The sequence below is a fragment of the Petaurus breviceps genome, unplaced genomic scaffold, assembly GCF_028583685.1.
Source record: "Petaurus breviceps papuanus isolate PSGF00001 unplaced genomic scaffold, PetGlider_PUasm1.0 90845, whole genome shotgun sequence".
In the NCBI taxonomy this organism is placed as follows: Eukaryota; Metazoa; Chordata; class Mammalia; order Diprotodontia; family Petauridae; genus Petaurus; species Petaurus breviceps.
The window spans coordinates 15218899-15235306 of record NW_027187359.1 but is presented as its reverse complement, the minus strand read 5'-3'; the positions used below and the strand labels follow the sequence as shown (position 1 = coordinate 15235306).

General features: G+C 38.0%; 1 protein-coding gene across 3 annotated transcripts in view; it reads right to left on the bottom strand.

Moving 5' to 3' along the window:
- TTC27 (tetratricopeptide repeat domain 27) overlaps nucleotides 1-16408 on the bottom strand; it is a 250727-nt gene that overhangs the window by 64550 nt on the left and 169769 nt on the right. For all 3 annotated transcript variants that reach the window (XM_069072168.1, XM_069072169.1, XM_069072167.1), the window contains one exon: nucleotides 10104-10331. In XM_069072168.1, coding sequence (XP_068928269.1) covers nucleotides 10104-10331 — 228 coding nt within the window. The remainder of the gene's footprint in view (nucleotides 1-10103; nucleotides 10332-16408) is intronic.

The window sequence follows — 16408 nt, the reverse complement described above, 5'->3', positions numbered from 1 at the left end:
CTCTTCTCCTTACAATGACAGTTTATTAAATGTCGATGTTTGCTGTGAGCATGCATCCATGAAGTTTCATAGCATTTAGGTAAACAGAAGACAGAATTGGTGATGGGAATGTCATGAGATAAGTCTTCAGGAGTAAGGGATCATTGCTGTTTCTGTTTCTGACACCATTCCTCCCAAGAGCTCCCTGCCATGCTTCATAGTCTATAACTACTATGGTGTTAAAGTCACCCAGAATTACAAACTTATCCTCTTTGGCACATTGATGATGAGAGTCTCCAGATCTTCATAAAATTTTCCCTTTGACCCCATCACGGTTTGCCAGGGTGGGAACATATGTACTAATGATGATGGTGTGGCACTTTACTACAAGTGGCAACCACAATGTTGTGAACCTATCATTCACTTCTTTTGGGAGGCATATGAGCTTGTTAACTAGATTAGATCTGACTGCAAAATCTATGCCAGCTTCACAGTCTTCCTCATCATAGTGACCACTCCAGAAAAATGTCTATCTAGTCCAGACTTCATCAAGCTGGCCTTCATCTGCCAGTTTTGTTTCACTTAAGGCTGCTATTTAGATGCAATATTTGCTGAGTTCTCTTGCAACAACATCTGTTTGTTTTTCAGGTCTACTGAGTTTTGTGTTGCCCATTAAGTGTGCATACATTCCATGTACCAAAGGTAAGCAGAATCATTTTAACAAAAGTTTTTGTTCCTTTTTTTGTGTGTTTCTACTACAGGGTGGGATCCCCAGCTGCTGTTCTAAGCAGGTCAGGGTTCGGTTTGATGAAGCAGAGAATTTTTAGGGTACCTTTTCTAGCCCCTTCCTCATGCCAGGAGGTGAGCAATTGGGCCCTTCAAAAAGGTTGCTCAAATAATCATGGGGCTACTGATTCCCACTGTTGCTTTAGTTCTAGTAAGAAGACAACCCTGGGCCACCTATGTGCAGGACTGTGATCACAGATCTCAGTGGATCTGCACCAGCTGCTTCATCATTTGTCCATCACCACAGGACTTTGAGGTAGGTAAAACAGCATGGGTGATGTCTTTTGACTCGTGCTTAATTTGTATTTAAGTGAAGTAGGACTGCATGAAGTCATCAGCCTTTCTCTTCCAGAATCAACAGAGTCCAGTGGCAAAACAAACGTCAAGACGACTGGCAGTGGATAGCCTTGGCATCTTCAATGTCTAACCAAGCTCCAAGCACTCCACAGCAACTGCTTCTGCCACCTTCATGGCCTGTTAGACCAACTGTTCACAACCTCCCATTCCACCAAGGAAGTCTTCACACACTTGGGATAGACATCCCCCTAATTCACTGATGGGGTTATCCTCAACCTGGGTTAGCCCATCTGCCAAAATAGTCTTACAAGGGTGTGGTCACTGCATGGTACAGCTTTTTGGAGGTACAGGTGAGAACTGGTTGGCAGGTGGACATCAAAAGTGGAAAGCAGCCCTAAAAGGCTTGGCAGCCCTCACACCAGAGATACCAGTCTTCCCTTAACACTCTATACACCCTTCAGAGATTCTATGTGACTCACAAAGACCAAGAATCATTAGAAACACAGACGAAGGTAATTTATTTATAAAACAGATGTCTCTTTTCTAACTTTTGGGTTCAACAGACAAACTTTCTGTCTGAACAGCTGTCATCACATTTCACAAAGTTTACAAAGGATGAACAAACAGGAGTACTCATTTTCCTCACTTCTCTTGATGAATCACTCAAAAAAAATAAACATGCTCTAGGGAACAATTGCCTTGGACTTTTATTTTCAAAGTGAGGAAAGAATGGGATTTTTAAAATTAGTCATATGCAATGAAGCTTAAAATATTACCCCCTGCCTTGAACCAACACATATTCCACCCGATTATCCAACAAGGTCAAAATATAGGTGATTCCATCAAAAAATATTCCCAACGTCAAATCATACAATGAGATCAATTTGCTTCAAAATAAAAAAAAAACAAATGAGCACACAGTACTTTCTGAAGAGGAAGAGTCCATCAACTATAAATAATAATTAAAATATTATCTTACTACATCTAAATTTTTTTTTTATGTCCTAAGGAAGCAGAAGTCTCACAGAGATTATCCTTCTCCAAAGGATTTTTCTCTATTTCAAATGGTTTCCATAAGTACTTGCCTCACTTGGCCCTTGGTTTTGGTTTCCTTTTCTCTGGTCAGTCATTATTTGATGGCTTTCTCTTACTTTCCTGACCAAGAAGTAATCAACACAAGTTCTTTTTCCTCATCCTGGAAATACCTCTATTTTTCCTACACAGTCTCACACCTGCCATTATTCTGTTCCAAAATTTTCAGTGGCTCCCTTTTCTTTAGAGAGTAAGGTCCAAAAACCTTTCTTTGGTATTCAAGGCCCTCCACAATCTCATCTACCTCCTACATTTCCAGCCTTAACCTGTGTTACTCCCCTTTAGGTATTCTGTTCCAGCTAAACTAGAGTATTCTCTTCTTCTTGGACAGGTAGTACATTTCTCCACTGGTAGATCTTTGCTCACACTTTCCTGCACTTGAAATGTGCTTCTAATTCCTCCTTTCCACTGCTGAATTCCTACACAATTTTGAAAACCTAACACAAATGCCACCTCTTCCATGAATAGGCTACAAAAGAGATCGTATATCCTGGTGGAAAAAGTATTGGAATTAAGAGTCCAGAGATACTTAGGTTTAAACCCAATGCTGATAACTTACTAGCTATGTGAGCTGAGCAAATGATGTCTTTTCTGAGGTTGTTTCCTCACCTGTAAAATGGGGATAATATTACCTGCAATGCTTATTAGTTGATGGGGCTTTGTAATTTGCAGTACTATAAGAAATGTGAGCTACTACATAAAAATCCTCTCTGATTCCTTTAGTGAACAATAAACTTAAATAGCCCATTAAAAAAAAGAAGTTCTCTAAAGTACTGGTCATAGAATACTACAAATTATAGCTATCATTATTATATTATGTAACTATATTAGTTCTCCCCTTTCTCCTTACCCTCAACCCCCAGATTCTAAGATTCATGAGGTTAGGGAATTATGTGCTACCGATCTTCTGCCTAGCCCTTGTAAACTCTCCATCAGTGTGGGGCATTATATTTTGCAATGTCTTTAAAAAAGAGGAAAATGCTAACTGAAGCAAGCAGAACCAAGAGAACAACACGCAATGAACATGATAATTTAACTGGGATAAAAAAATGAAGCCCAATGCTGAGTGATTCTATAATCAATCTTATCTCAAGAGGAAGAGATGAGGAAATTCCTCCATCCTGTGATATTGCAATCCTTTATAATACTATTTTTTTCTTAAAATTAATTTCTATCAGGGCAGCTAGGTAGCACAGTAAATAGAGCACTGACCCTGTAGTCAGGGGGACCTGAGTTCAAATATGACCTCAGACACTTGACACTTACGAGCTGTGTGACCTTGGGCAAGTCACTTAACCCCAACTGTCTTGCTTTCCCCTCTCCAAAAAAAAAAAATTATATCAGTAAAATTATATGCACAATTACTATCAATGAAACATCAAATAAACAGATATATTTTAAACAACAGTGTTATCAAATTCAAAGAGAAATGGATCCTTGCGAGCTGCATTTTGACTTAGAAAGTGATAAATTAACATTATATTACAATGTATTTTTAATTATTCTGTTAAACATTCACCAATGACACTTTGATCTAGTACAGCACCACTCAGATGTATTACAGACAGCTTTGGTCAGACGGTGACACCTCTGCTAGAATACTTAACATTGTTTAACTTAAAACTGTTAAGCTATTTTGTTTAAGCAGTAGACCCTTATTTGTAATTATTCAAATGTGATTACTATACACAGGGCTTTACAGTCACATATTTTATGTCAAATAGATAGAAGCAAGAACACCATCAGGGTTTGGGGAATAAACCCTTCAAAAATCTAAATAGTATCTTATTTTTTGTTTCATTCTCTAAAATTAAACAAATTAATGAAGGTTCTGGGTATTCATTTCATACCTCCTGCCAACCCCAAAGATGAATTTAAAATGCTAAAAGAAAAAGGTGCTTTTAATTGGAACCATACAACACAGTGGTCTTTATGTGAACTTTAAATCCCTCCCTCCTACTACAGCAAGGCAAGTGAATACTATGCTGGTGATACATGTACTGACACAAATGTAAAAGCTTAGAGTTTGATTAGGAACTTGCTGGATAGTCTGTCCTTCATTCACCCTAGTAGTATACCATGATCCTTTAGGAAGAGGGTGATGGGACTTTGATTATGGAATGCTGCATTCACTGGCATGCACAATCACTTGGGTGGTTGGTTTTGTTTAGCTGTTTGTCTTTGTTATTTGTCTTCTTTGTTCGTTTTTGTCACTGAGTGGTAGAGATGTCTGGACGTGGTTATGATGTAAAAGGCATAAAACTTAAAAGAAAAAAGGAAGAAAGGATTACTTACCTAGTTTCTATCTAAGGCATTGTGTAAACCTGGGACTATTCTGGGACCTGTTTTCTGCATTTATAAAAAATAGCAAGAAGTTAAGGAGAAGATTAAGAAAGAATATGGAAAGGGAAAAAAGTACTTAGCCTGGGAAAGACCAGAGATAAGAGGAAAAGGTTGTGAGTTGGATATTCATCATATCAGTCTGTTTCATGTATATTTGTTGGGGTTATTTGCATAATGATAATGTGGCTCATATGTTTTCCTTAGAGAAGTAAATAAAGGAAATGATGGAAGTTGATTTCATCAGGTATCCAAAGGTAATAAGAAACATAGACAGGACTGCTGGTTATCTAATCCTGTAACCCTCATGATAAGCAGAAGCAAAAAAGACTACAAACTGCCAAATGCCAGCAAGCATTTATTGCTTACTATCTGTCAGGTACCATGCTAAAATCTGAGGATACAAAGGTAAAGAATTCCTGCCCTCAGTGGGTTTGTATTCTAATGGAGGAGATAACATAGACAAAAATGACAGAAATAGCATGTATGTAAGATACAGAGAGGATAGATGGAAAGTTAGTAGTTGAGGTTCTAGAAGCTGGGACAACCAGGATATTTACAGTTAGTGGATTAACAACTGTTGGAGAGAATAAAAGAAAAAAAAATTCTACCAAAAAACTCTAAATTATGTCAACATATCAATTTACACTTGGTTACTTCAATGTGTTGGTATGAAGACAACAGAAAAAACATTTTGGAAAACATGGCTCAGGACTAGGAAAGAACAAATGTTTGTGCATCATTCAAAAGCTGCATATTTATATATCATGAATAATTTCTTCCAGAAGACCGTCAGAAGGTCCTAGACATTAGAAGCCCTGAAAAACATCACAAAATGAAATTGAGTATATTTTAAAAGACAGAAAATGAAAGGTTACCCATAAAGAAGTTATTTCTGGCTCAGTTTTCAGTGGACAGTCAAACCATGAACGAGTTTGAACAATGGTCAAAATCAACACCAAACTAGAAGAAAGAAATATGAGAAAACAGCGTTGCATGCAATTATAACAGCTAAAACCTAACTGAGCTATTAAACTACTGAAGAAAGGAAAATGGATAAAAGAAAAAGAGACTTTGATTATCATACTTTCCAACAGAAATTTAAATCATGCAAAGGGATTATCCCAACAGGAGTCCAAAAGATTTAAGAAATTGCACTGACTGACCAACAAACCTTTTAACTCCTTGAGAAACATGGCAGTCACAGGCCACACACATTAAAAATATAAATTAATTTTTAAAACCTCACAGAGAAGAAACGAGTGCTACCTTATAAAAGCACAAAGAATGCTAGAGGAGAAAAGAAGTCTGTAAAAAGTTTAGCCTGAAACTCAAGTAAGTCAGAATATCCCAAGAGTATTTGTGAAACTGGGAGGACAACAAATGGATGAAAGATAGAACCCCTGTTGGCAGGTGTTTCTGTAGCAACTTATTCTCAACAATCAGGCAGGCAACAAACACTTATTGAGGGCCCACTAGGTGCAAGGCACTGTGCTAAGGGTACAAAGAAAAGCGAAAGGAAAGCATGCGACCTCTGCATTTAGACTATTGCCTCAGTCCCCATGGGTGGTAGAATGTGAACATGGCCCTATCACACCTCCTGACCCCACACAAACACACAGATCTGGACCAGATCAGGACACAGAAAAAAAAATCCACACTCTTGGTTTTTAAAGCAATGAAAGATAAGATTTCCCAGATACTGAAATGTGGAAGAGATTAAAAAAAAAACTGAGAAAAGTCACAGACTTGTATTATAAAAACTGGTGATCCAAAAGACATTAAAAACTACCATTCCACACTTATATTCTAATCTCTAAAATGTCTTTATGAAAGTAATCTATACTTGCATCAAAATTATCTTTGAAGAAAATAGAAGAGAATAAACGTGCATGCACAATTTTCTAAAAGGGTCTTCATCTTCACAGATACGCAACTGAAAGTCTTAGGACAACTTACAGAAAGGTAAAAGGAGCATAACCTTTTATGTGGCTTATTATTTGCTGATTTTTTTAAGCACCTGACTTAGCAAAATGTAACTTCAGAAACTCTCCTTGTTCAATGGGTCTTCTATGCCTATGTCACACTCATATGAGATTCCCTGATTGAGGCAGAGAGATAACTTTGTTCAACAATCCTCTGATTATCAATATTAGCAAAGCATAGACAAGAAAGACTACATATTCACCAAAGTGTCACCAAGACAAAGGATGTACTTTGCAAAATCCCAAGGGAAGAGGGAGCATACAATCTCACCTTGGAGAAAATCTAGTCAAGCTCTCCCATGTTATAGATGGGAAAACTGAAGCCCAGAGTGGTGAAGTGATTTGCCCAAGGTCACACAGAGGCAGCATATGGCAGTGCCGGAATTCAAATCGAGATCTTCTGGTTCCAAATACTGAGGTACTGCATTATGGCAAGGATCTCTTAGGGTGGGGGTGGGGGCCAGGAAAGGTATTCTGTAATATTCTGATGCTTGGTACTATCATCACAATATTGCCTATAACAAGAGGCAACTGGATTAGATTATCACTGAGGTCCCTTCCATCTCTAAAGCTATGATCCTGGAGCCACTCAAAAGAAACTGACTTAATAATCTATATAGGGAAAAAAATGGAAGAAGAATCCATCTAGACCATAACATGCAGCTGGACTGGCCACCCATTGAGACAGAACATCAGTATATCTGTCTTGGACAAGGATTCAAGGTAGACAATGAGCTGAGCCCAGAATCAAACAGCAAGAAGAGGATAAGCCTGGATTGTATCTGAGAAACTATGCAATGTCTTCGATGACTCCAAGCTGCTCTATGTTTAAAAAAAAAAAACAGACCAACTATCTTTTTCACATCAGTATTCTGGTGAGACTGTAGAGCTGCAAGTCATAGAACATGACTATCTCAAAAGAATGAGAATTATGAGGGGTGACTCGAAGGACAATGGTGACACACACTACGGGCATATGCAAGATGCAGCACACATGGCTTGAGCACAAGAATCGGAATGAAAGATGTCCAGGAAATGCATAATTGGAAAAGAAGGTAGATTGTGGAGCACAAGCAAGTAATAACAGATGAGCATACCAAGTACTGCACTGTACCCACATAATGCTTTAAGACCTAAAAGGAAAGTCTACAGCACATTGGGCAGATCCTCGATGGAGGATTCCTCCTGTGGAGATCACAGGAGGGCATAGATGCTTTACAATCTATATCACTGGAGAAAGTACCCACATTACTGAGAACACATAAGCATTTCGGTATAAGGAATATTTGCACAGAGAGATTTAGGTAATATAGGTTCAATGACTACGTGAAATTAGGAGACAAGGTAAAAAAGTTTTAGTCATCTGTTGTGAAAACATCTGGTGTGGAAAATACTCATAACTTCCCAAGCACTTTCTCTAATGTGTTTCTTCACACTAATTATAAAAAACTGAAGATGGAAACTTCAGTAACTTTGGCAGTAGTGACTTCTAAAGTCACAATTTGTGGACAAGGAGGAACTATGAAAGAATGAAAATTGGTGGGTTAAAAAAAAAGTGGAATTTCCAGTATGAAATTTACAGCATGAAAGTGTAAGAATCAGATAGGTCTTATGGCTCTCAAACTTCAGAAGAGAAATATATGCAACTTGGACAATTAGTAAACGTTGCTACAAATCTTTGCAATGTATCTAAATATGCTTATTTTGGTCTTTTGTGAGGTAGTAATATTATGAACAGGGACTCTAAATACCATTTGAAAATAAATGAATAGGAAAAACATTGTATTCATTATCAATGCATGTTACTTAACAGTAACATGAACAAAGGGGGGGCGGGGTTAAAACCACATAAATTATTCAAAGAGTGCTTCATTCTGCCCTCATTTTGTTTTCAAAAGAGCATGGCATAGTACCAAATTAACTGGAAATACCTGAAACTGACAACAGTGTATCCCCTGAAAGATAGATTTTTCTATTTTGATTTAAATTTATCTTCTTTCCTAAGATTTCAAAAAGAATTTTTTAAAAACCCATGTTCTATATTAACCCTTCATCTCTTGGGAGAGTTTAGATTTGGATCAAAAGTGTATTTCCATCTTTGTCTTGTGTTAGTACCATACATCCTCTGAACTGTCTACTGTGACATGACTTAGAGCCTGTCTGAATTGGATTCACATGTGGTGATACAGGAAAATCTTCTAAAACATCTGCTTACATTGTGTCTGGTTTTTAACAATTATCATTCCTTTTGTTTCCCTGGAATAATTAGTCCCTAATTATATTACTCTCACATAACATCTCTCACATCTGTACCTTTCTTTCCATTCCTGCTGGCACTAGCCTTAACCCTTCATATATCGACTGGATTATTTTATGACAACGGCCTCCTAATTAGCTAACTTTTCTTCCCAGTCTCTTTAAGCTCTAAGACCCTCCAACCAAGTCAAAGTTGAGAGCCAGATTATTGTTCCTAAAACACTTCCTTTGCACATACTGCCTCTCTACCTTCTCAAACCTAACTTTTTCATGATTACCTGCAGAATGAAATCCAAACTTTAATTTGGCACTTTACAGCAATTCACTCTGCTCCCAACTGTAATTTCCTGCTGTTTTTCTAATTTCACTCCCACATAAAGCCTCTGTTTTGACCAAACTAGTCTAGTCATTCATTTGCCATCTTCCCCTCTCCCCTCCTCACCCCACATACATGACCTTTCCCACTTCTTAAAAAAAAAAGGCTTTTGTCTGTCTCTCTTCTTCCCCAAACTTACAGAAAAAAACATCAGGTCATTAAAAAATCATGATTGTGAATTATTGAAAAACACCCCAATTCTATGATAATGTAGTAAATATTCAAATCCCATTTCCTCTACTGGAGGGGACATGATTCTTTATGGGTACATGGGTACCCTTTGTTCTTTTTCTATGTACTTCTTTATCTATTAACAAAAGATACAGGAGCTAAAACATGATATGAATAAAAACAAACTCTATCTCTGATGCTAAATTCAACTGTCACTAAGTTCTGTGACAGAAACCTTTGGTTTTTATGTCATTTTTCTCACTCACTTGTCACCTCAGGGCTTCTTCATCATTCTTTCCTCTCTGTTCCAGCCAACTTTAAAAAGCTGCCTGTCATTGCTTTGTATTCACTTCTTGCATTTACTCATCTTTGCAGATCTTCCTACAATAAAATGTACATTTCTACTTCGAACACCAGTTAGTGATTGCAGCAACTATTTGCAGAGCCACTTGTATTGTGTTGGTTCTTATTCATGATTCTCATTCTTCCAAAAATCTTTGCTTTAAAAAGTCATTCCCACCCTCTATACCACACCTCAAAGTGAATTCTTTCAGCTGAAGTCTGGGATGGGATAAATGAGGTTCAGAGATAAACAGTGATGTGGGAAATGGAACAATTTGTAGTACACAAAGGAAACCCATATTATCTCTGCACTGTTTGGGGTAAGGTCTGTGTACCATTATCTTAAAGAAACTTTAGTCATTCAGTAGAGGAGAATGGCACTTACTCACTAAGAGTAAAAGAGGGGTGAGGGTGGGGAAGGAAGGGGAGTGAGCATAAATCCACCAAAAAAGCAAGTGGGATTCTATCCATTTTCTGACCTGCATGGGATTAATCTTCACTGAACGTTCAAAGCACTCCACACATTCTTTAAACTCTTTGTTGCGAAGATGAAGGAGCCCCTTGGAACGCTGGGCACGAGCACTCCGATGATTGGACAGCTCCCAGGCCTTGTCATAGTAATGGTGGTCTCGAAGCACATCTCCAAGCAAACAATATAAAGATGGTGTTTCTTTCTTCTCTAATTCTTGTCTTAAGATTTCTTCTGCCTAATAATAACACAGAAATAATTCAATTGCTTCATAAAGAAAACCAATGGCCAATCTAAAGCATGCAATACATTACTCAATGATAGAGTGATCCCACATGTTCCCAAACTTTTATTAGTTTCTTAGGAATACCTATCTAACTGAATAAGACATAGTGGACACAGACTGAATTAGAGATGAACAAAAGAAAGGATCTACCCTTCCAAGTATACTTAAAGGTAAGGAAAAAAGAAAAAATAAGTCAATTCTACTGTTTGGGTTTTATGTGCCTGCTTTGACTATAAGTTGTAATACCAGACAGGCAACTTCACAGCCAGTGAAAAGAGATGTGTGAAATATATGCATTATTGCTGACCAATCACAGAATCTCAGCATAGGTGGGGACGTCAAAGACTACATACAAGGCAGTGAGGGGGTACAGAAGAGAACATGCGGGGCCTGGAATCAAGAAGACAAGAGTTCAGATCTAGCCTCAGACAACAGCTGTGTGATCTTAGGCAAGCAACTTACCTGCTGTTTGCCTCAGTTTCCTCAATTTCAAAATGGGGGTAATAATAATAACACCTCCCTTGAAAGGTTGATGTGAGGGTCAAATGAGATATTATATACATAAAACTCTTAGCAGAGTACCTGGCACATGTTAGCTATTGTTGTTGTTACTGTGGTATATTCCAACATATAATGTTCCAACAGAACAGGATTTTCCTCTAAATCATTTTCACCACCAGCACATGGTTCTCCACTTCTGCCTGAACACTTCCAGTAAAGGTACAGAAATAATAATACTAGCTTACATTTTTAGAGCGGAGTTAGAGTTTGCTTGGCAACTGTTCAGTGAGGTGGTTAGTACAAGCTTTTCTAAGACCATTTCACAGATGACAAAACAAAATTAGAGAAATGAAAGGTAGAGCTAACAGATTCTTTACTCCTATGGGAGTGATGGTCAGTTGAATGAGAGTGAATGGTTAATTTCTCTATGTAGAAGGTAGGGAGATAGAGAAATCAAAGTAGGGGCTAAGGAAAAGTAGGAGAATTCTGAGAAGGAATAAAGAATGAAGGAAAGCAACAATTTCTTATGCGTGTATAGCTCCAAAGTGTTTTACAAGAGGTTAACAGAGAGTAGGTGTTAATGCAGAGGTGTCAAACTCACAGTCCAATGTTTGAACCAGATTAAATGTAATTGGGAAATGTTTAATAAACTAAATAAAACACTACATAAAATAGATATTGATAACTTGTGTTTTTCCAAGTAGATATGCAGCCCAGAGGGATCCATTTCTGCTGTGGTAGATTGAACTCAAGACTAAGAATTAAAAGACCAAAAGCTGTCAGACATAAAGCCAAGTACATAGTCCTGGGCAAAATATTTCACCTCTTGAGGTCTCATTTATAAAATGATGGTATTGGACTAGATAATTTCCAAGGTGCTTTCCAACTCTAATATTCAGTGATTCAGTCTCAACTGTGTCTTACAACAGCTCTATAAAGCAGGTAGATGCAAACCTGATGCATGTACTAGATTCCTGCTCAATACTGCGTACTTGATCATTATTTGCCAGAATTCTAAGAGAGACACCAGTCGATGACAGCTCTGTCCACAGGGCAGGTTAGTCAGGATAGTGAGGTGACTGAGAACTATGAAGGCTAGTGGCAGGCCCTGGAGGTGTTTAGTCTGAAGAGCAGTTTAAAGGCCTGTTTCTAACCTTTCTTTGTAACCCCAGCACTAAACAAGGTGCCTGAGCCTTGTCGTGATTGTTGTTATTCAATCATGTCCAACCCTTTGTGAGCCTGTGGAACAAAGCACACCAATAATTTCCAGGAGGGTTTTCTTAGCAATGATACCAGAGTGGTTTTTTGTTTGTTTGTTTTGCTTTTTGGAGGGGGGGAGGGGGAGGCAAGGCACTTGGGGTTAAGTGACTTGCCCAAGGTAACATGGCTAGTAAGTGTTAAGTGTCTGAGGTCAAATTTGAACTCAGGTCCTCCTGACTCCAGGTCCAGTGCTCTATTCACTGTGCTATTTTCACTATTCAGCTGCCCCGATATGAGAGTGTTTTGCCGGGCACTCAGTAAATGCTTAATAAATGCTTGTTGAGAAAGACGGTTGCTGTGTTCAAGTATCTGAATACCTGTAATGTAAAAGAAGGATTTATACTTGTTTTGCTTGGCTAATGAGGACTAATAGGCAGAAGCTAAAGAGGTTATTTTCAGCTCAAATTAAGAATGAACTTGATAACATTTAGAATAATTCCAAACTGGGATGGACTATCTTAAGAGAGAGTGTCAGTCCCACTCTTAGAGGTCTTCAGGTGGAGGACAGAAGAATCCCCGTCAGGGAAATTGGCATGAAAGAAGGAGAACTCTAAGGTCCCCTCCAACTCTGAAATTCTATGATTTCTTGAGGAGAATAATGGCTACTTTTGATACTATATAACAAATGGCATGCGATGTGATTGATAATTGATTTGATATATGATACACAATACATGGAATGTATTATATATATAATTTGTACTACAATATATTTATATATTTTCTATATTTAATATCTATGCATTTATTGTGTATTATATATTTTATGTGAAATGCACTTATATATACACACACACAATACACAAATCATCTCAAAAGGAATTCTATTCAACAAGCATTTATTAAGCACCTCCTATTTGTAAAGCATAATGACAACAATGAATCACTCCTTGCCCCTCAAGGAGCTAATATTCTGTTGGGGCAATACAACATAAATATGCCTAAACAAACATGGAATAATTGAAGAAGGTTCCAAATAATAACAACTGAGGCTAGCAGAAAAGTCTCCATGGGAACAGGAGACACCTGAGACAAGCCTTGAAAGAAGATAGGGATTCAGAGGGGCAAAGAGAAGGAGTAACTCATTCCAGGTATGTGAGGACAGCACGTAAGCACACACACAGGGTACTAAAGAGAGATTCATCTCTATGATGTCTCGTGTGTGTGCTATGGGTTTTTGTGTGTGGTGCTGTATTGTGCTATGTTAAGTTACATTATGCCTCATACTTGTTTTGACTTCTCAGTTTCATAACTCCTGTTGCCACCATTATGGGCTCTATGTGTCTACTGCCTACTGGGAGTACAGGCTAGGGCAACCCTTTCAAATCAGTTTTAAAAAACGAGAGAGAGCGAGCGAGAGCAAGCGAGAGAGAGAGAGAGAGAGAGAGAGAGAGAGAGAGAGAGTATGTGTGGACAAAATAATAGTGTCAGCCTTAAAAAGCCTTTCCAAAAACAATTGCCTCCTCTTACAAACTTGTATTAAATTTGACCTTATCTATGAAGTCTTCCTAACTTTTGTCCCACTTGGCTCCACTCTCTTTGAGAACTAAAGGCCAAAATGTAATCATAGGTTTAGATACAGATTTTTCAAATTAACTTGCCCAAGGAAATTTTCACATGTTCAATAACTTAGAGCCAACTTGTGACCCAAACTAATTTTGTCCATATCTCCTGCCCCAATGCACTTCTCCCCTAGAATCCACAATACCCTCTTCTTTGAAAACCACTTACCCACAAATGAGCGACATGACCCTAGAGCCTCATGGTGGCCACAGTCAAACCGGGAGTCATTTTAACTCTCAGCCTGGTTCTAAGTATTTCACAGGGATGTGAACCTCTAAACAAAGCTTCCCAAAGCACAAATGGAATAGTATTGTATATTCTGTCATTCATGTTTTGTGAGTTTATGTTTCAGGATAAGAGCAGGGTTCATCATCATTTCAAAGCTAGGCTAGATAACTGCAGAATTTGAGTACACAGTACCTGTCCCTCCAAAGACTTACACTTTATTCATGGAAAAGAGAACATTTACATATGAAAAATTAATTTAGGAAATTTGGGTGGCTTCAATTTATCCCACAGAGCAACCCCCATTCTCTCCTTGACTATTTTACTTTGATGGGGGTAAGGGAGGAGGAGGAATAAATCACATGCAAAGGTGAGGAGGTATTGTTGACATTATGCAGCTGTATACTATTAACCAATGCTAATTCCAGGTATTTCACTCTCTGCCAGACAAGCTGTAGGGTGTTAAGAATGTTGAGTTTTGTGGTGGAAAGAGGAGGGGTAGCTGGTGGAGAGGCAAAAAGCATGAGAAGGCCCCTCCTTAGGGTAAAATGTCCTATTTTTAATTTTTTCAATGTTCCTAGGTCCAAATTTATGTGTTGGATAAATTAATTTGTTTTTCCTTGAAACACTGACACCTCTCCCTCTTGCCAAAAGAATGATCTTTCCCAAGGGCAACATTCACATGTAATATGTTTCCTCTATCCCCTAGTCACATTTCACTCCTCAGCCTATGCCATCTCCTTTCCAAAAGACTCTCTTCTCTCTATTTACTCATTCATTTTCAAGCAGTGGCCTTCAAAAAACATATCTCTCATAGCACAGTGTTTTTCCCCTATTAGGAATATTATCCAAAAATGTTCCTTTTGCATTGGCTGACCGCACTATGGCAAAGTAAAGGCACCACAAAGGGCTATGTTGAGCTTCTGCCAAGTCTCAGGTGTGGGTGGCAGGAAACCTTCAGGGCATGCAAAAGATATATCATTCCTAACTGTAGGCTGCTACGTGATCAATGAGAAAATAGAAAAGTAAATTTTTGAGTATGTAAGAGGTTATTCAGATAAAACTCTATTCGTTAAAGTAAAAAAAAAAACTGATCAAAACACGCAAAAAAAAAATATAATAAAGAACTGCCTGCAAAGTTTCTGGAGCACATTTGCAGAAAATTTATCAGGTTTTTAAATCCTAGAAGTTATGCCACCACCCCAAAATGGACTGTTTTTGCAATATATTTATTGAAACTTGTCCCCTGACTCTAATTTTTGTTCTTAGTTCACTTTTAGAGAGATGAGTAAACACAGACAACGGATCTCAATATAAAATTAAGCATGTTAAAAAGTCTCAAGGACGGCCTATAGACATCAGTGGAAAATACGAAGGAATTGGACTAAATGAGATATGACTAAGAGAATCTCATTCAATACTTGGCATGATCTGTGATTGCATTGGTGTGGTTACTTCCTCTACCAACAAAATGCACAATGCTGCCTCATTTCATAAGTTTGCTATGAAGCTTGGACTCAGAGAAGAGAAAAAGACAATGGACCTCCTTTCTTTGAGTTTCTACAGATTGGAACATCTGCATATACTGTCAGACTCCATTGATGTTTTGGATAGCTTAGCTGAACTGCTTTTTTCCTTCTTTTTTATTCTTGGTGACAAGTGAAGTTTCAATAGGTAGGGAAGGACTAGGCAGGGGAAAGGGGTAGCGTATCTTAAAATGAAGGTGACGTAAAAACATAAGGCATCAATAAATATTTAATAAAAAACAAGCTGAACAAAAAAACTCATCAGTGTAGTAGCAAAACTTTGTTAATGAGCTTCTTTGTATTTAATTAGGCTGGTCTCCTGATAACCACATGGTCCATTGTCAGATTTTCTAGCTTATAATGACAAAATCACTAATTTAGGACCATGGAAGAGACTTGAGAGGTCATCTCCTCACAGAATAGATGAAGAACTAAAGCCCAGAGATAAAGTAACTTGCTTAAGAAGGTGACACAGGTAGTTCCAGGCTTTGAACCCAAGACCTCTGACTCTAGATGTAGAATTCATTCCACTTCACCACACTGTTTGACAAAAGCTCCTGGAACTTGTGCTCCACTGGTATATAATTCAGGAACCCAGGATTACGTCCATACAACAAAGAAGCATCAAATTACAACTCTAATAAAGGCTGCTGCTTACTAATTTCTTCAAAGACCTATCATCTTCTTGGAAGAATGAGTCTCCTGCACTCCCTTATTCTATTAGGACAGAAAATCAGCAGCAGGAGATCATTCCAATCTTTCTGATCTCACTTGAGGATCAAAGAGGCAACCAAAATGTGAGAGAATGACTTGGCTGAGACTTTTTCTCAAGGAGGTGGGATGGTCTCAACAGTTTGTTTGGGGGGAAAAATCTTTTTGGTAACTAACTGGAGTTTCTCAAAAAAACAAAAATTTTACTGTCTTTATCAACTGTCATAAAAAGATGATTATGTA